This window comes from Carcharodon carcharias, chromosome 4 (assembly GCF_017639515.1).
Source record: "Carcharodon carcharias isolate sCarCar2 chromosome 4, sCarCar2.pri, whole genome shotgun sequence".
In the NCBI taxonomy this organism is placed as follows: Eukaryota; Metazoa; Chordata; class Chondrichthyes; order Lamniformes; family Lamnidae; genus Carcharodon; species Carcharodon carcharias.
In genome coordinates, this window is record NC_054470.1 from 36,986,864 (window position 1) to 37,008,853 (window position 21,990).

Here is a 21,990-nt window from a genome sequence, read left to right on the forward strand (position 1 = left end):
TGAAGTTTCTTGGACATCCAAATTTTTGGAGCACAATCCACAGAGCCTCGCGATTCACCGAGTCAAATGCTTTGATCAGGCCGATGAATGAAATGAAGAATTCCTGGTGTTGTTTTTCGATATTTTTCTTGGATTTGTCTGGCAGCAAAGACCAGTTCCACAGCACGATTTATGCTGCCCTCACTAGAAGAGCACCCCCCCAAAATGGTCTCCACAATGACTCTCTCCCCCACCCCTCACCAGAGCCTGGCCAGCTGGCTCTGGCGGGCCTGCCCTACTCATCTGTCTTCTGGGCCCTCCTTTGTGGCTCCTGCTTCTGGGCGTCCTCCAGCAGCATCCACTATTCCTGATAGCGCTGCTGGAACTGATGAACTACCGGCCCTTTGATTGACCAGCAGCTCTTGGAGGCAGGATCTTCACCTTTAAAGGTGTGGGAACCCCAAGCAACAGGCAATTATATGCTTGATTGACACTTAATCCTGTTGAGGCTCCTGGAAATGCCCATGGCGGAGTTGCCACCAACTTTCTGACCCATGGATGGAGCCATTGCTGTGGCCCTTAAATTCAGCTCAAAGAATCCCACTGCTCACCTACTAACCACACCCATCCCTATCACCAAGTAAATACCAGACCTCCTGCCTCATATCCTGAAGGTTGAGTTGGCCCTGCATAGGTGCTGAAGGTTGGAACTTCCCCCCTCTTCAAAGGAAGTCCTGCCCTCCAGAGCTGCCAGTTAATCTGATTGGCTGGCAGCTCTCACAGTCTGAGCAGCATCAGAACTCAGTAGTGGGCATTGCTGGGACTGCAAGGAGGCCCCGGGATGAAGAGGACATGGCAACCGGTGAAAGGTAAGTCCCAGATTTTGGATGAAGAGGGATTGGTCCATCCAGGACTTGAATACAAAATTCCAGGCTGACAGTGCAGTTCTGTATTGAGGGAGTGCCTTTGGAGGTACAATCTTTTAGATGAGCCATTAATGAGAAGCCCTGTCTGCCCTCTCAAGTAGATATAAAAGATCCTGTCTCACTGTTATGAAGAAGAGCAGGGAAGTTATCCCTGGTGTCCTGGCCAATATTAATCCTCAATCAACATCACAAAAACAGATTATCTGGTCATTATCACCTTCCTGTTTCTGGGAGCTTGCTGTGTTTAAATTAGATGCCACCTTTCCTACATTACAACAATGACTACACTTGAAAAGTACTTCACTAGCTGTAAATCACTTTGGGATGTCCTGAAGGTCATGAAAGGTGCTATATAAACGCAAGTCCTCTTATTTCAGTATGTACAGGATGCACAGCCTCTTCAAGGCTCCTTTGACCAGCACCTTCTAAACCTGCAACCTCTGCCGCCTAGAAGAACATGGGCGGCAGACGCATGGGAATCACCTCCAGGTCCCTTCCAAGCCACGTACCATCCTGATTTGGAACTATATCCCCTTCTCTTCATTGCTGAGTCAAAAGCCTGGAACTCTCACCCTAACAGCATTGTGAGTGTTACTACATCACATGAACGACAGCAATTCAAGAAGGTGGCACACCATCACCTTCTCAAAGGAGATTAGGATAGGCAATAAATGCTGGCCTTGTCAGCAACTCTCACATCCCATGAATGGGAAAAAAACCTAATGTGGAAATCTCAGCACCACTTTTCCAACGAGTCAAGGAAACTGAGCCTCTGTCTGTGCATCCTGTTAAGTTGATAGTGCCTCTTGTGCAGATCTCTCCTGTCCATCTCTCTCCTGTGCTGACTGAACCCCTGACACCATGTTGTTGCTGCTGTGGATGGTGATTGCCTTCCTTTTCTGATGTTTTGTGAAAAGCATCTGATGTGCATCCCATCAGCTAGTGTCTGTCTGAAGCCCTTTAAACTTCTCCAAAAGCTGTGTGGTCACAAAAACTCTCTGCCAACATTTGCCACAGGGAACTGACAAAGCAGCTGTAAAAACACAGCCTCTATTGATTTCGGGCTATCTGAAGTTGAAAGACCCTCATGAAGTGCACCTGCAATTCACCTCCTTTATCACTGGTCAACTTCCAAACCCCAGGAAACCTGTGCAGGGGGCATTAAATCCATAGGCAAAATGAATTCATGTGAAGAGGCATTAATTTGCATCCAATTATCACCTAAAATGGTGCCTTTAATACCCACCAGCCATCAGTAATGATCATATGCAGCCAAATGCATCAAAGTGAAACTTAGAATTCAGCGCATTGGAACTGGGTTACGGTCTCATTTTTTTTGCCATGCTTGCCTGCTTTCCTGCTCCCAACTGTCCCCTTTGTCTGTTCTGCCTAGACTCACCATACCATTGAAAAAGTGTTGAGACATTAATCTGTTGCTAAATTTGAAATAGCATTATTAGCAGAAGAACAAGTTTTCTCAGTGTTGTTATCAAGTTTCCTCTCCCAGATGACATTAACTTAAAAAAAAATTGAATGCTCATTTACCTCTTCTGCTGATAGTGGTGCCACAGATTTGTCTCTGTATTGCCCATAGTTTCAGAACAGCTTCCTCTACGCTCTGGAGGAGCCCTCCAGTACTCATCAGAATATGTGTCCTGATTCATGGATACAGATGAACATACGAATTAGGAGTAGGAGCCGGCCATTCGGCCCTTCAAGCTTGCTCCGCCATAAGATCATGGCTGATCTGATCATGGCCTCAACTCCGCTTTCCTTTCTACCCTCTATACCTTTTGACTACCTTGTCAATCAAGAATCCATCTAACTCAGCCTTGAAAATATTCAATAACCGTGCCTCCACTGCTCTCCGCGGAAGAGAGTGCGGCAGACTCACAACCTTCTGAGAGAAAAGAATGCTCCTCATCTCCATCTAAATATTTTTTAAACTGTGTCCTCTGTTTCCAGTCTCTCCCATAAGGGGAAACAACCTTTCAGAATCCACCTTGTCAAGTCCCCTCAGGATCTTACATGTTTCAATAAGTTCACCTCTCATTCTTTTAAACTCCAATGGATATAGGCCCAACCTGCTCAAATTTTCCTAAGATTATCCCGTCAACCCAGGATTCAGTTGAATGAACTTTCTCTGAACTGCTTCTAATGCAATTAGGTCTGTTCATAAATAAGAAGACCAAAGCTGTATATAATACTCGAGATGTGGTCTCTCCAACAGCAGCTGCAGGAAAACTTCCCTACTTTTAGATTCCATCCCCTTTACAATAAATGACAACATCCCATTTGCCTCCCTAATCATTTGCTGTAACTACATACTAACTGTTAAATCCTTGTCACCAGTTTGTTGAATTCTAGTCACCAATTTGTTGGATCCTATTCACATACTTGTTGTAATGGGTGGCTGATTTGGTACTAATGATAGAGTTGAGTAGCAGACACTTCATAGGTAGAAACTCTGTGTTTATTTACAGATACTCAGCAGCAACGAAACATGTGCTAACACTTCGAACTCTATCTCTATACTACTGTGCTACTAACTACTGACTGCAGACTACTAACTACAGGGGTAGCCCGCACTACTCTGCTATTGGATACTAAGATCATGTGATCTTCCATTATAACATTCTACGTAAAGGTATATGACACATCAGATTACCAGATCCCTCCCCCTTTACTCAGAAATACATTTTATATTTACAATTACAATCTTCTCAAAATAGCAAAATATTTACACTGATAAGTAATTTACAAATTCAGTCTTTCTGGGGGGTTTCTTATGCGTGTAGAGCATTTGAGCTCTACAACTTCAGGTTCTTTGTCAGGAACCTCCTTTTCTGGAGTTGCCCAAACATTGGGTGCTTCAGTGGGCTCCTGCAGTTCTATATTCTCCACTCTTGAAGGAACATCAGATGTGCCTGTACAGGGTTGAGTTCTCTCAACAGTAAACACTGACCCGGTTGCGAACACTGGTGGAATTGTTTCTTGGTGCATAGCTTCTCTCTTCCTTAGATGATCCACATGTCTCTGTATCACTCAGCCTTCTCCCTCCACAAGGTAAAATAGAGGTCCAGTCACTGCACTTATTTTACCCGGTAACCACTCTGGTCCTTCTCCAAAGTTCTTCACATATTCCGTTTCTCCCACAGTAAATTTCCTCTCGTGACTATGCCAGTCAAGTCTAGTTTTCTGACTTCCCTGACTCCTTTCCATCTTCCCCCCTAAATTCAGTATTATTAAGCTCAATCTCCCCCTGAGACAGCGGTTCCTCAATAATTCCTGTTGTTGTGTGAGATCTGGTCCTATAATGGAAAAGAAAGCATGCTATCTTGGTTGTTAAGGAATCCCCAGTTAACTTCTTTATGCCTGCCTTGAATGTCTGGACTGCCCTTTTGGCCAGTCCACTTTTGGAAAGGTGGTACGATGAAGTTTTTACATGAGTGATGCCGCTGAGGTTGATAAACCGCTGAATGCTGTGCCATTATCAGAAGCAACTACATCTGGTAGTCCGTTAATGGCAAAAATTTGCTGTAACTTCTCAATTGTAACAGTTGGTGATTTCACCTCATATATGTCCGTCCATTTTGAGTGGGCATCAACAATGAGCAGCAACATTGTTCCCATGAAAAATCCAACATAGTCAATGTGTAACTGCACCCATGGTCTTCCTGGCCATTCCCAAGGGTGTAATGGAGTTGTTGTAGGTAACTTTTGCAGTTGCTGACATCGCACACGATTCTTTACTAAACTCTCTATTTCACTATCCATCCCAGGCCACCAATGATAGCTGCATGCTATGGCCTTCATTTGGGAAATTCTTGGATATGCACTCTGTAGTCCAATTAACAATGGCTGTCTACCCTTTGGAGATACTATCACTCGTGCTCGCCACAATAAGATGCCATCCTGGCTGGTTATTCCATGTGTTCTGTTAAAGTATGGTTTCATTTCGTCACAAATAGTCTCTTGTGGCCGACCATAAAGTAATTGTTCTCATACCTGTGATAGGACTGGGTCCCTACTTGTCCAGTCTCTGATCTGTTGAACACATACTGATGATGAATCTAAGAAATGTAACAACAAAATAAGTTCTTGTGGAACTGGGGCTCCCACATCCTTTTCTTGTAAAGACAAACGACTAAGTGCATCGGCGTTTGCAATTTGACTACCAGGCCTATGTACAAAAGTATACTCGTATGCTGCCAGAATTAAAGCCCATCGCTGTATTCTTGCTGAGGCTATGGGTGGTATAGCCCTGACCTCGCAGAACAATTCTAGCAATGGCTTGTGGTCTGAAGCTATAGTAAAATAGCAGCTGTGTACGCACTGGTGAAATTTCTTAACACCAAAGATGATTGACAGGCCTTCTTCTTCTATCTGTGAGTAACCCTTTATTGCTTTGGTGAGCGTTCTTGATACATAATCAATAGGTTGTTCCGTGCTATCGTCCATCTGATGGGAGAGCACTGCTCCCATTGGTAGGGGGATGCATTACAAGTCAACACTAATTCTTTCCTCTGGTCATAATGTATTAATAGGTTGGACGAGTGCAACAATTGTATGACCTTCTTGAAAGCTTCTTTCTGGGGCGCCTCCCAAGACCAACATTGGTTCTTTTTGAGTAGATAATGTAGGGGTGCTAGTTCTGTAGACAAATTTGGTAAGAACCTTCCATAATAATTGATCATTCCTAGGAATTATTTGTGTTCTGAGGTGTCCTTTGGTGCAGGTGCCTCTCTTATGGCTCTCATTTTCTCCTCAACCGGATGGAGGCCCTGTGAATCTACCTGGTGACCCAAATAGGTTACCTCCCTTGCTCAGAACGTGCATTTTTATTTTTTTAAAACGCACTCCAGCCTGCAAGAAATGTTTTAAGACCTCTTCTAAGTTTGCCATGTGCCCTTTTTCAGTGAACCCCATCACCAAAACATCATCCAAATAGACTACAACCTGGGGCAGTCCCTGCAGTAAACTTTCCATTGTTCTCTGGAAGATGGCGCAAGCTGAGGAGATGCTGAAAGGCATCAAGTGTACTGGTACAACCCTTCGTGAATATTAATTGTGACAAATTCCCAGGAGGCATTATCTAATTCTAACTGTAGAGAAGCATGTCTCATATCAAGCTTCATGTAGGTGGTTCCACTTGGCAAGCAACAGGAAGGTCTGGGTCATGCTTGTGGACAGATGGAAGGAAGGTGTTCCACAAAGCAGTCAATGGTGCTTGCCATTTCAAAACACCACCCTACTCTCATGCCCACATGTCCGTCCTTAGCCTGCTGCAATGTTCCAGTGAAGCTCAACGCAAACTGGAGGAACAGTAGCTCATCTTCCAATTAGGCACTTTACAGCCTTCCAGACTTAACACTGAGTTCAACAACTTCAGACCATAAATTCTCTCCTCCAGCCCCACCCCTTTTTGAACCCTTTTTTTCAAATATTTATTTTTCAATTTTATATATATATATTTTTCCCACCTATTTCTATTATTATTATTTTTAAAAAATTATTTCCATTCATTGTTTTATACCCACCTTTTAGCCTATTTCGATCTTTTTTCCCCACACCATCCGTTTCCCCCACACCCAGTAGACCCATCTATCACTTGCTCATTCTGCTTTCTACTCTTAATGTCACCATTAGCACCTCCTTTAGCCAGTATCACCGCCATCAACACCCCTTCGACCTTTTGTTTATGATATCTTTTGCAATCTCTCCTTTGCCTCCACCAACACTGGCCTTCTATCCAGCTTCACCTGTCCCACCCCCCTTAAACAATATATATTTCACCACATTTTTACTTTTTAGTTCTGAAGAAGAGTCATACGGACTCGAAATGTTAACTCTGTCTTTCTCTTCAAGGATGCTGACAGTCCTGCTGAGTTTTTCCAGCAATTTTTGTTTTTGTTTCAGATTTCCAGCATCCGCATTTTGCTTTTATCTTAGTGAAGAAATATCTGAATCTGTTGCCTCAGGCTCTTTTACATTTTAGATCTCACTGTTTTTTTCTTTTCTTTAAAAGTCTGTTTGACTCTTTCCTTACACTGTCTCATTATGTGTCTGTTTTTATGACAATAAATTATTGTTTTTTTAAAGTGCCAGTTGTTAAAAGATTGTTTGTTTCCACCGCTTGACATTACTCCTTGTTTTCACTGCTGAGTTGTGTTTCTCATTTTCCCACTAGCAGGAGCTGTTTGCCACCTCTGAGCAGAGTCCTGATTTTCACGTTCTTTCTGGTTGGGGCTTCCCGCCCGATGTGGTGGGCAGTGCCATTTTGCACGCCTTGTATGGCTTTTGACTCTCTAACTGCATTTTCCATTGCTAGTGCAATCTCTAGCACCTTATTAAAATCCAAATTTGTTTCGGGTAACAATCTCTTCTTAATCATGTCCTCATTCACACCGCACACTAAATGATCTCTAAGCATATTGCTTAAGGATGCACCGAACTCTCAATGCTCTGTTAATTGCTTCAAGCTTGCCACATAGCTTGCAACTGTCTTCCCCAGGGCTCTAATTCTTGAATTAAACTTGAAGCTTTGCTTTGTTACTGAGGGCTTTGGTTGGTAATGGCCCTTCAGCAGGTCCGTTAATTCATCAAAATTTCTCAAGTCTGGGACACTGGGTGCCATCAAACTTTGAATCACACCATAAGTCTTATTCTCACATGTACTTAAGAGGATCGCCGCATCTTCTCTTCCCCCGAAATCTCATTTGCTTGGAAAAAGAATGAGAGACACTTAATATAGTGGGACCAATCGTCTGTTGCTGGGTGGAAAGAATCAATTCTTCCAAATTGCAGCTTACTGTGAGGGAGTTACTTTGATGATTTAAACGGAACTTCTACTTCTCCTGCTTGCTCCTGTTTAACTTACCCCATCCTCGTACCCAGTTTGTTAAATCCTTGTCAGCAGTTTGTTGGATCCTGTTTGCACGCTTGTTGTAAGGGGTGGCCAATTTGGTACTAATGATAGAGTTGAGTAGCAGACAATTCATAGGTAGAATCTCTGTGTTTATTTACAAAGATACTCAGCAGCAACTAAACACGTGCTAACACTTCAAACTCTATCTCTGTACTACTGCTGTTACTAACTATTGACTATAGGCTACTAACTACAGAGGGAACCCACGCTAAGATCATGTGATCTTCCATTGTAACATTCTTCATAAAGGTATATTACACATCAGATTACCACATTAACATTTTGTGATTCATGTACCAGGACACCCAGATCCCTCTGTACCTCAAATTGCTGCAATCTCTTCCCATTTGAATAATATGCTGCTTCTTCATTCTGCCTGCCAAAGTGGACAAGTTCACATTTTCTCACATTATACTCCATCTGCCAAATTTTTGCCTACTCGCTTAACCTATCTATGCAGACTTGTTGTGTCCTCTTCACAACTTACTTTTCTACCTCTCTTTGTATCATCAACAAATTTAGCAACCAAATATTTGGTCCCATCATCCAAGTCATTAATATAGATTGTAAATAGTTGAGGCCCCAGCACTGATCCTTGTGGCACTCCACTCATTACATCTTGCCATCCCAAAAATGACCCATTTATGAGTTTGCTGTTAGCTAACCAATCCTCTATCCATGCTCTTATTTTGCGTAGTAACCTTTGATTTGGCAAATGCGTCCTGGAAATCTAAGTACATCGTGTCCATAGGTTCCCTTTTATCCACGTTGCTTGTTACTTCCTCAAAGAACTCTAATAAATTAGTCAAACATGATTTTCCTTTCACAAAGCCATGTTGATTCTGCCTGATTGGGTTGAGATCATCTAAGTGCCCTGCTATAACCTCCTGAATGATAGATTCCTGCATGTTCCCTATGATAGATGTTAAGCTAAGTGGCCTGTAGTTTCCTGCTTTCTGCCTTTCTCCTATCTTGAATAGAGGAGTCACATTTGATATTTTCCAATCTGAAGGGACCTTTCCCAAATTTAGGGAATTTTGGAAAATTAAAACCAATGTATCTACTACTTCAGCAGCTTTTTTTATTTGTTCATGGGATGTGGCATAGCCAGCATTTATTGCCCATCCCTTTTTACCCTTGAGAAGATGGTAGTGAGCTGCCTTCTTGAACTGCTACTTCTTATAAGACCCAGGATGAAGTCCATCAAGACCTGCGGACTTGTCAACTTTTAGTTCTAATAATTTTCTCAGTACCCTTTCTGTGATGACTGCAATTGTTTTAAATTCCTTGCTCCCTTTCACCTCTTGATTCACAATCATTTCTGGGATGTTATTTGTATCCTCTATAGTGAAGACAGATGCAAAATATCTGTTCAGTTCATCCGCCATTTCTCTATTTTCCATTATTAATTCCCCAGACTCAATTTGTAAAGGACCAATATTCACTTTACTTACTATTTTCCTTTTTAAATACCTGTAGAAACTTTTACTATCTGTTGTTATATTTTCAGCCAGCTTTCTCTTGTATTCTAGATTCTCCCTCCTTATTAGTTTTTAGTCATTTTTGTTGTTTTTTATACTCTGTCCAATCTCCTAAGCTGCCACTAATCTTCATAGAATTGCACACTTTTTCTTTCAATTTGATACTATTTTTTAACTTCCTTAGTTAGCCACAGATGGTACATCCTTTCCCTAGTGTCTTTCTTTCTCTCTGGAATGTATCTTTGCTGAGTGTTACGAAGTATCTCCTTAAATGTCTACCATTGCATCTCCGCTGATTTATCCCTTAGCCTAATTTTCCAGTTCACTTTAGCCAGCTCTGTCTTTATACCCTCAAAACTGCCCTTATTTAAGGTCAAAACACTAGTTTTAGACCCATTCTTCTCTCTCTAGAACTGAATGGGAAATTCAATCATGCCATGCCCACTGCTACCTAGGAACACCTTTACTGTGAGGTCATTAATTAATCCTGTCTTATTGCACATTGCCAGATCTAGAAAAGCCTGCTCCCTGGTTGGCTCTAGCACGTGCTTCTCTAAGAAACTGTCCCAAAAACACTCTATGAACTCATCTTCCAGGCCACCTTTGCCAATCTGATTTGCCCAATCTGTACGTGGATTGAAATCACCCCATTACTATTCCTCACAACTCTCCATTATTTTTTCCTGTATACTCCACCCTACAGTATGGTTACTGTTCAGGGGCCTATAAACTACTCCCACAAGTGACTTCTTACCGTTACTATTTCTTATCTCTTCCCAATCTGATTCGACATCTTGATCTTTAGAACTAGGGTAATCTCTTTCTATTGTACTAGTGCCATCCTTAATTAACAGAGCTACCCCTCCACCTTTTTCTAGCTTCCTGTCTTTCTAAAATGTCATGTTCCCTTGAATATTCAGGTCCTAGTCTTTGTCATCTTTCAGCCATGTCTCTGTAATGGCTATCAGATCATACATATTTATTTCTATTTGAGCTGTCAATTCATCTGTTTTGTTATGAATGTTATGCGCTTTCAGATATAGACCCTTTAACTCTGTATTTTTACCATTTTTTGCAAGGTCTGGGTTTATCTGCTGGCACACACTTAAGTTTATAAGCTCTGTCCCTTCCTACCATGCTCTGATTATCACTTCACTTATTGCTAGCTTACTGTCTTGCCTTGTCTTTTCTTTAATTTATTACATCTTCCCACACTTAATCCCTTGCCCCCACTATTTCATTTAAAGCCTTCTCTACTGCCATAGTCATACGATGTGCCAGAACACTGGTCCCAGCAAGGTTCAGGTGAAGGCTGTCCCAATGATACAACTCTCACTTTCCTCAGTGCTGGTGCAGTGCCCCATGAATCGAGACCCATTTCACCCACACCAACTTCTGAGCCACGCATTTTACTCCCTAATCTTATTTACTCAATACCAATTTGCTCGTGGCTCAGGTATTGCCTGTTGTATCTTCCAGAACCTGGTCATGTTGAGGGTACAGCCCTTGCCACCAGAGAGAAGCTCAGGAACAGGAGGAAGAGAGGAGGATTAGGAAGGTAGGAGTCAACAAGCACACCCACTTTCTAGCCTCATACATGTATGAAAACTTTACATGCCTATACCAAATTCTTCTCTCTGCTATTTTAATATGTGTTAATCTGTCCTAAATAAGGTGAACTATCCATATCTACATTGTCAGGAGCAACTTCTCACCTTATATCTGCCTCTTAACCTGTACAGCTGCAATGGAGTCTCGATTTGCTGCATTCCCATTACTGCAATAATTTTGATGAGAGTTGGAGCTTAGATTTGCAGAAGTTAGTTAAGATGGAATTTGTTTTAAATTAATTTTTCACACTGCCTGGGTATCTGTCAGGTAAATAGTTGACTGAATGCCTGGTACTTGGTAAAATTCACTGCCTATGAAGACTTTTTGTATTACAAGTGAGTCAGAGCATCATGTTGCATTGCCAGCATTGTTCTTCAGGAATATCTTGTCTTTAATTGGTGAAAAAAAAGTCTTGTTTTTACATGTTGGAAATTTTACTACATTATTTAAATAACCCAATCAGAGGTAACAGATTCATAGGCTGTGAAATTATGAATTTTTGCCATGGGATACCAGCATGCAGATGCTAAACACATCTGCCTCAAAATCCTCTCCCCTTCAGTGGACATATTACTTGTTACAAAAATTGGTAGTACTTTCAGTAAAATAGCTAAGAGAGGAATTTCAGACAAACTCATTAAGCAATTTTCTGCTAGTATCCCATTGTACAATTTCAAGGCCACTGTGTCACAAAAAGGAGACTTGATCGTCCGGCAGTTTTCATTATCTCCAGATGGATTCGCCCCATTAATTAGGGACTTAATGTAAAGCAAACAATGAACATGACTTTTTCTTCACTTTTTACTTTCTGGAGACAAATCACAATGCTAGTGATTTCATCCTTTCAATTTAGAATAGGTACATTTATAAATAATGCCTTTTTAGATATTAGGTAAAAATTCTTCTCAACAAACCCATCATATTAAAAAGCTATGCTCTATGTTGCAGCAGAGCTCTGCTACGGCCTGAATCACCAGGTGTCTTGACCTCTTACTTCCTGCTTTGACACCAGGTGATGATTGAGTGTAGTGTGTCTTAAAGGTGAGACCTTGAAAAATATGTTTTCATATATAAACCTACATAGTCAGTATAGAACTACCTTGTTCATGATCTTTATTCCAAGAAAGGAAGCTTCACAAGAGTAATGATTGTATGTAGAACTTAAATGTTGCATGACAGGTTCAGTTCTTGAATATTACTCATCCTTCAGTTGTCTCAAGAAAGGTACCTCAAAATATTGAAACATTTGTGCAAAGGATTGGGCTGGAGGATTAATTCATTTATTCTTTGACCTCTGAAATTGATATTTTAGATAAAAGTCTGGAAACACTCAGCAGGTCAGGCAGCATTTGTGAAGACGGAGTTAACGTTTCAGGTAAACGACTCTTCATCAGAAACATACTGATGAAGGGTCACCGACCTGAAAGGTTAGCTCTGTTTCTCTCAGATGCTGCCTTGACCTGTAGAATGTTTCCAGCATTTTTTGTTTTTGTATCAGATTTCCAGCATCTGCAGAATTTTGCTTTTGTATTGAGATAAAAGTCTCTCTGCCACAGCTTTAGGAATCCGAAGGCAAGGTAGCTTGGGGATTCTCCATGCAAATTCCAAATACAAAACTCCTGCAAACATAGCTGTTAAGGGAGACAGGTGTGCACATTTAATGTCACAGTCATTTACAATGCTTGTATTCTAAATTTTGAGGTAGGCGTTGAAATTAAAGCTATTTGTAACAAGTTGGTTATGGTTATTTTAAGCAAACATTTTATTATGAGCCAATATTCCTCGGGTCTTCTGTGAAACCTCCATTATTTCCTGCCCTGAAGAGGCAGACCTTTGTCTGCCCCTGACATTAACAGCAGTGAGTGCGGACCATCAAACCAGAAGTTCTGGCTCATTTGGGAATTAGCACTGTCTGGGGCTCTTTTCTCTAGAAAAAAGGCTGAGGGTGGTCTGATAGAGGCTGTTAAGATTGTGAAAGGAGTTGTAGGGTAGACATAGAGATGTTTCAAGTTGTGGAGTGACACCAGAAATAGGGACCATAAATTTAAGATAGTTGCTAAAAATCCAAATTTGACTAGAGAACGGTTAGAATGTGGAATTCATTACCACAAGGAATAACTAAGGCAAACAGCATAGATGTGTTTATGGGGAAACCTTAAAGAGGGAGAATGGTATAGAAGGATATGTTGACAGGGTTAGATGAAGAAAGGGTGGGAGGAGATTTGTGTGGATCCTGATCTGTTGGTATTTACAGCATAGAAACAAGCTATGTAAAACTATGGGCAGAATTTTATGTCCCGCAGGTGGGTGCTGCTCGACCCAATCAGGAGTAAAATAGTGCGCATGACGTTGGGCGAGCGTCCCAATGTCATGCAGTGCGCCCGACAATTAAGAGGCCTATTAAGGCCATTAAATTAACAATTAATTTGTTTTTTTGCTGCATGTCCAACCTTACGGTTGGTGGGCAGGCGAATATGCCAGGCAGCCTTTGCGTTTTTTAGGAAACCTCATCCACGGGCGGGATTAGGTTTCCAACAGTAATTTAAAAAAATAAAAAATTTTAAACATAATTTTTAATATGTCCCTGTTCACGTGACTGAGTCACAAGTGGCGACGTTTCCCTTATTTTTAAAATCTTTATTTTTCATTTAAAAATTCTTCAGTTCCCTGAGGCAGCTTTGTGCCTTCAGGGAGCTTTCAGTGTGCACTCCCCCGCGCACGCACAGACTTCAGCGCTTGCGCTCTTCACACCCCCATCCCGGCAGCACTGAGGCTCTTGGCACACGTTTCACACTGGCTGGCCATCAATTGGCCAGCCAGCATGAAAATTGTGGTCAGGGCCCGATCATGGGTGGCGGTTGTCCGTTTTACAGCTGCTCCCGGGCCCACCTGCTGGATGAAGGGAAAATCCTGCCCAATGTAAAATAGGCACTCCTAATCTTGAGTGCAAGATATACTCCAAACATTACAGGCATCTTTGATAAAAGAAACTTGGTTTATACCTGTATGATTCATTTATTTTCTTCCATTTATTTTTTGTGGTCCCATTCTACCACGTTGCTAGTGGAGTGAACTTCTGAAGTGCCTGAAAGGGAGTGACTGACCCCATCAGATTTCTAGAGGGTCAAGTAATTTGCATGTTGCTAATGGGAACCTGTGCTACAATCAGTGCAGCTGGAGTACTTGGTAAATGGGGGCAGGACTAAGGCAAAGGTGAAGGTGGTTCGGTGCAGAGCTAGCAAGTCTGGCTGAGGATGGTGCCAAGGACTGGATACCAGTCCCTTCCCTACTGCAATATCTCTTTTTGCTCAGTATTCCAGGGCATGAAACCAGGGTGGAAGTGGGTGGGTACTGTAGGTCTGGGAACATCAGACGTGAGACTAGCATGGATTCTGGTGACTGTTGCCATTTTGCTGGTCCAGCCTCTATTTATGATGTCAGACTGTAAGAAAGCATTGCTGCAATCGCCTACCTCCACCCCTACAGGAAATTCCAGTGAAAAGTTCAGATGGGTGGAAATCTGGTGTAACCAATTTCTGATGCTGAGTGATCTGCTGGGCCTGAACATACTAAAGGTTTGTGGATTTTTGGGACTATAAATTCAAAACAATTTACTAAAGTAATAAGGACACGATACCACAGTTAAGTTATATTATTTTTATTTGTTAGAAATTCTATCAGTGTTTGAACATTAATATTTAGAGAGCTTGAACAATTTCCATGTCCCATGATGCATATGGATAAAACACACAAGGCATGTATTCCATGGAAATTTGAACCAAATTATGTAACATTTAGAATAGTTGCTTTCATTTTAACACTGTAAAACATCTTCTCCAAGTGTAAGTTACAATGAAAGTGTGCACTGTAACTGTCTCAGTTATGATCCAACATAATGGTATCATTACATATAAACTCTTTAAAAATATACTTCTGTCAAAAGACTTGATGACTACTATATACACTACAAAAATAAATTTTCATATAAATAAATTATATGGCATACATTTATCTTTGTAACTGAAATGACACAAACCCATCTCTGCCAAAACAGGCAGGTGATGAGACCCAGTTTGAATATTTTTCCTTTTGCATCCTCATACTAAAATCTACGAGTTCTTAATGTAACTGTTATATATCTTTCCTATTTAGTTATTAACATTAGTAAGCACTTTATACAGATTAAAATCCATTACAAAGTAAAACATAGCTGTAACAGAAGAAAAAAAAATCCCTGCATTTTTGTTATAAACTGGCATACAAATACTGTAAGAAAACATTCTTATGATACAAAAATATAAATATCACAAAAAATACATTTTTTCTTAAAAACATAGTTGCCAGCCACTGAGAAGTTCTCCCTTTGCCAATGTGACGATAGGAGAAAATGTCTACATTGTGCAGAAGCAGCAGACAGTGGGGGACGGAAGGGAGAAAGTACACATATCTATATCTGCATTTGATAGAATCTGTGCTGTTAAACAAGAGGGAGAAAATAACTGGTGAGAAGTGACAGACAGACGCTAAGGCAGTAGCAATGGGAAGCCACTCTGAACTTTTGACACAATCTAATAAGCGCTATGGCATCTGAAGTTAGTTCCAATTTACACCATACAGTTTTTGTTGTGGATCCTGGATGATCTCAAGTCAATCCACCACAAGTGCCACATTGAAATCTGTGGCTTAATGTCACACACATTTCTATGCCAGAAAGTAAACTGTTTTTATAAAAGAAAGTTGGCAATTAGGGTTAACCCTTAGTGTGCTAATGGCAGTAGCTTATTTTAACATTTAAAACAGAAAATATAACTCAATCTATTTGCTATGCAACACTGTTTGGCATCATCTGTAATTTCAATAGCAACAAGACTGTGGCAAAGTACCAAAATAAATCACAAGATTCAAAGGCCATAATTTAATTTATGGCGATAGTGCAAAATGGGCGATCTCAGATCACCACCTGTTATACTCCTCTCCTGATATTCCTATTTGGGAGAGGTGTAAAACACGCAGCAGATCCAATATTGCTCGTTTTATGCAACGGCCAAGGTCAAATTGCCTCAATCCTTCAATATTGAACATTAAAAGAAATATCTAAAAATGACCGTCTGAAATATTTGTAATTATCATCTTATTATAGTTGCATGGAGTTCCTCCATGTGTTATTTTAATGCATTTGATTACACATTTAGTTTAGATGAGTTAACAAATGCATTAAAATAATGCACAGGTGAATTTCATGTGAATGCCTGTTTGTTACAAATATCACCAAAAGCAATTTCATCCCACAATGACCAACCAATTCACTACCAAGACAAAAGCAAAAGCTTAGTAAGGCATCAGGATAGTCATTAACAGAATATTGTGGTTCAGTCACAGATATCATTTGGGTTTTGGAACATCAAATGAAAAGAAAGAACTTATATTGTATCTTTCGTGACCTCAGATTGCCCCAAACTACTTTATAGCCAATGAAGTGTTTTTCTGTTGTGAAGTTGGAACTCTATGTTTTTTCCTTAAAATACAGTTTATATATGTAAAAAGCATACACTTAAGACTCCTCCTGAAAGATTCATTCCTTTCATGTCCACCTGATTTGATTATAGTGATGCCAAACATGTGTAGCAGTAGATGAGTTTAACATTAACATAAATCAGTATTAAGAGACAGTTTTTCCCCCTACATATTTACAAATAAAGTTGAGATTGGATTTAAGCCTCCCCATCACAAGTTTCCATTGCTGAATGTATGTCTTTACAAATATTAAAATCTATGCTAAAGAGAACAGTGTCTGAGCTTAATGGTGGATCATTTTCAAAAATGCATTCTATTTAGATTGACAATAAATAAAGAAAAAATATAAAAAGACTGTCTCTGTGTTAGTTTGACAGTTAGAATTTCAGATACAGTTCATCATTCAAAGAATCTGGAGGGGATCAATAAATATACACACACTAAGGGTTAAATTAAAACAACACAGACCTGTATAATACACAGCAAGAGAATCAAACAACTATAACTAACAAGGTCATAAAGATTAACGTGCTTTTCTTCATATCTGATCATTTTAAGAACCACGCATAGCGTGCTTGAAAGTTAACAGTAACATTTTATACTACCACAGGGTTGTGATATGCAAAATTAAAATATTTTTAAAAATGTGTATCTTTACAAAAAAATCCTATCACATGAGCAATATTTGCATAGAATAATTATACAAGTAAATTATACAATATTTTAAGCAGCAGCAACATATGCTGACATTTATGACTAGATTAAGCGTAAATGTGGCACAGATACACAGATCAATGTACATAATGTATAGATCACACATTGTTCCCAATCCATTCACAGGAGGTTCACAACTCCTAAAATTATACTACTTTACATTGTACATCTGTATAATACATATGTGTACATCCTTTAAATATTTTAGAGAATATTTAACAAATAATACAATAGATTAACAGTTGCAGTAAACTGTTTTCCCAGTTCAGGATCGCCTGTATTTATAGCTTGGAGTTTCAAGGACTATGCAAGTGAAGAGTTTTACCATCTTTGGCCATCTGTGCATCATAACTTCCATACTAGAAAGGGTTAAAAGGAAAACACAACTGTTAGGAACAGATATTGAGAATGATTTCAGTAACTCATTTCAAGTTTTTAAAAAGCATTCGTATAAAGACTATGACCAGGATTTTCCAGCCCTGACACTAGTGGGCATCATCATGGGCGGAACGGGAAAATTTGGAGAGCAGCCGTCCTGCCCGCAATAATGCCCACCCAAGTCAGGGCCGGAAAATCCCAGCCTATGAAATTATTTTCATTTTACATAAACACATACTAATTATAGTTTACATAGTTGCAATCTTCCGAAATTCATACATGACTTAACACTAATTTAACTTGTGAAATAACGCATTTACTCAAGTAATTTACTTTTTGTTAGAAGAAACATCAGTAATTTTTCCTTTTCTACTTAGCCCAAAGAATTTGACATAGGTATCAATGATTCATAACAATGATTCATAACATTTTATGTATTAGTGCATCTTTCATTGAATTTCTGTAGGAAACTTACCTAATTTGTTCTGTTCCCACTGCTCTGTGTTTCACATTCAACGTCCTGCAACTCTAAAACTTCCACCTTTGAGCTCCTTCTTTCATAACGTGCATTAAAAGGCACATGAGGATCAACAAATGCTCCTTCATCAGTTTCACTGTACCCCTCATAATGTGGGTACCCTCCAAATACATTTTGGTTGTGTATGGGAGGATGCACAGCGACAGTAACTGAGGCTGTGGCGGTCACAGTAGTGATAGGCTGGCAGTATGTTGGTGCTGCAGCACCAGTGGCTGTTGTGTTCCTAGTCTTATGAGAACGGGATCTATGACTTTGACGATCTCTATTGCCTAGTCTGGAATGCCCTTCATGAGCAGTTTCAAAAGCATCCATGCGTGGTCTGCAAGGAGGCGGTTGAATCCCTTCCCTTGCCTCCAAACTCTGGTTCCTACAATTCCTCCAGGATTGTTGATGTTTAATATCCTGTTGTGGAGATGGCCTTGGTCTTGGTCGATGGAATCTGTAATCTGGCTGGACAACCTGTAAACAATATGAACTATTAATGCCCGTGCATATCAATTTATTTACTATTACACTGCAGTGCAACTTGATAAACAATGTATAATATGACTTACTTAATTAAAAAATATTTTGATCAGTTAAAAACCTGAGGCAGAATGCTTTCACCCCAAAAGGATTTATTGGAATAAGTAACCTGGGAAATCCATTAAAGTAGCTATATAAATAGTTTCAACAAACAATTCAATGTATTTCTGAGGGAAAAAAGAGATCATGGTGAGAAAGCATGGTTGCGAATAGCAAAAAGGGAAAGGCCTTTTAATGTTCCTAAAGATTCTTCTATTGTTATGTTAAAAATTCATATCATCACAGAAGCTGTTCCTGATCACAATGGAATTTGGTTTCTGGAATCACGCAATTGCCTTAGGTAAAACACATGTCCAGGAACCACATCAAGCAGTGAACAGGCATCAACTTTAAATGTAGCTGCTAGGTCTTGTCCAACTTATTTTTTAGGAGGAGGAATTTGAAGGCAATGAATGTAATATGGCTACCCCAATCAGACTACTGCTCACTGTGCAGCACACATACTCACGAAAGGGTTTAAGACACTTATAGACCTGAAAAATGCCCAGTCCACCTCAAATTGCCTTGGAAGGGTAAAGTATCCCAAAAATTTGAGCAACAGGTTGGAAGCTAGCGGCTCTACACTGCTACTATACAGTAGCAACACGAGTGCTATTTTCCACTAACAGGATGCTGCTGTCGAGTCAAAAGATGTGCTGCCTACCACACAAATGAATAATGTGGTATATGAATTTCAGTGCTGGTTCAATGCCAGGTGTGTAGGCCATACATCCTCATGACCGGTACTATCAAACTGCACGTCCTTTTGGCTGTTTGTAATAGGCAGAGTACTGACCATACTCAATCAGCCTGTGCGTGCAAAACCCAGAACATAACCTCTAAAGTTAGATATGATTCCACAACTGAGCAGTATTTGCTGAATAATCCTGAGTGTGCTAGGAATTATACTGACAATCAATTTAAGATTATCAGTCGGGCTCACAATGTGACTCATTTATGCTTGCTAGAAGCTACATATATTCACATGCAGGGCCCTGCCCTCTGCAAGCAAAAAGAGCATTGCATGTTTTTAATTAAACAAAAGCATGGGGGACAATAGCTCCCTGGTGCCTTCTCCACAAAAATGCCTTAACCAAACAGAGCAGATTGGCCAACCCATCAGCACCCTCTTCTCATGCAGTATAAATTGTTGGTTCCTTTAAAATTTGGTATTCTTGAGTCTGTCCTAATGAGTGCAAGATGAAAAGCTTTGACAGCATGTCTCTCTTTTCAGCAATACTCAAGTTCTGTACTACCAAGCAACTATTAATATATAATCATCAGAAAGCATTATTACTGTGCAATTATTGTTTAAAGATGTAGGAAATTATATCTGCTGTGGAATTTACTAAAGTTGTATTTGTAGCTGTAATATATTCACATTAAGTGACAATATTTAGGGGGAGACAGTGGCATAATGGTAATGTCACTGGACTAATAATCCAGAGGCCCAAACTAATCGTCTAGGAAAGTTTCAAATCCCACCACGACAACTGACAGAAATTAAATTCAATAAAAATCAAGAATTAAAAGCTAATCCAACGGTGGCCATGAAACCATTGTTGATTGCTGTAAAAACCCATCTGGTTCACTAAAGTCCTTTCAGGGAGAAAATCTGCCATCCTTCCCTGGTCTGACATACATGTGACCCCACAGCCATATGGTTGACTCTTAATTGCCTCCTGAAATGGTCCAGCAAACAACTCAGTTGTATCAAACAGCTACAAAATCTTCAAAAAATAATGAAACCAGACAGACCACCTGATATCAACCTAGGCATTGGAAATGGCTCTGCAAGGAGGAAGCTGTCCCACAGACTAGTCAAACAACAGCCTGACATAATCATACTCACCAAATCATACCTTATAGATCATGTCCCAAACACCAGCATCACCATCCCTGATTATGCCCTGTTCCACTGGCAGGGCAGACCCCCCAGAGGTGGTGGCAGAGTGCTTGCCCTGAGAGTCCGTAACAATACCTCCAGACTCCAGGAAGGCTCATGGCATCAAATCAATCATGGGCAAGGAACCCTCCTGCTGTTTACCACCTACTACCCCACGCCCCTCAGCTGATGAATCAGTATTCCTCCATGTTGAACACCAATTGAAAGAAGCCCTGAGGGTGGCAAGGGCACGGAATGTCCTCTGTGTGGGGGGCTTCAATGTCCATCACTAAGATTGGCTTGATCAAACCACTACCAGCTGAGCTAGCTGAGTCCTAAAGGACATAGCTGCTCAACTGGGTCTGTGACAGGTGGTGAGAGAACCAACAAGAGAGAAAAACCTCCTTGACGTCATCCTCACCAGCCTACCTGTTGCAAATGCATCCTTCAGTGACAGTATGGGTAGGAGTGACCGCCGCACACAGTCCTTGTGGAGACAAAGTCCTGTCTTCAAATGAGGATACTCTCAATTGTATTGTGTAGCATTACCACTATGCTAAATGGGATAGATTCCGATCAGATCTAGCAACTCAAAACCAGGCATCTATGAGGCGCTGTGGGCCATCAGCAGCAGCAGAATTGTATTTAATCTGTAAACCTCATGGCCCAGCATATACCGCACTCTACTATTATCATCAAACCAGGGAATCAACCCTGGTTCAACAAAGAGTGCAGTGGGCATGCCAGGAGCAGCACCAGGCATATCTAAAAAAAATGGGATGTCAACCTGGTGAACCTACAACACAGGCCTACTTGCATGCCAATCAGTGGAAGCGGCATGTGACAGACAGAGCCAAGCAATCCCACAACCAATGGATCAGATCTAAGCTCTGCAGTCCTGCCACATTCAGTTGTGAATGGCGGTAGAAAAATAAATAACTAACTGCAGGAGGAGGCTCCACAAATATCCCCATCCTTAATGATGGAGGAGCCCAGCACATCAGTGCGAAAGACAAAGCTGAAGCATTTGCAACAATCTTCAAGGGATGATCCATCTCAGCATCTTTGTGAGGTCTCCAGCATCACAGCTAATTTGATTCACTCCCTGTGAGATCAAGAAACAGCTAAAGGTATTGGATACTACAAAGGCTATGGGCCCTGACAACATTCTGGCATAAGGACTGAAGACTTGTGCTCCACAATTAGCCGTACCCTCAGCTAAGCTGTTCCAGTACAGCTTATCTGTAAGCATCTACCTGGCAATGTGGAAAATTGCCCAGATACGTCCTGTCCAAAAATAGCAGGACAAATCCAACCCAGCCAATTGCTGCCTCACCAGTCTACTCCCGATTATCAGCAAAGTGATGGAAAGGGTCGTTGACAGTGCTATCAAGCAGCACTTGCTCAGAAATAACCTGATCATTGACATTCATTTTTGTTTCTGCCAGGGCCACTCAGTTCCTGACCTCATT

General features: G+C 40.7%; 1 protein-coding gene across 1 annotated transcript in view; it reads right to left on the bottom strand.

The window, feature by feature from the left end:
• Positions 1-14,567: 14,567 nt before the first annotated feature.
• Positions 14,568-21,990, bottom strand: part of ptch1 (patched 1) — an 89,466-nt gene continuing 82,043 nt past the window's right edge. Inside the window, exons 23-24 of the mRNA XM_041186590.1 lie at positions 18,007-18,528; positions 14,568-17,512 (exon numbers count right to left, since the gene is read on the bottom strand). Coding sequence (XP_041042524.1) covers positions 18,007-18,528 — 522 coding nt within the window. The 3' untranslated portion in view covers positions 14,568-17,512. The remainder of the gene's footprint in view (positions 17,513-18,006; positions 18,529-21,990) is intronic.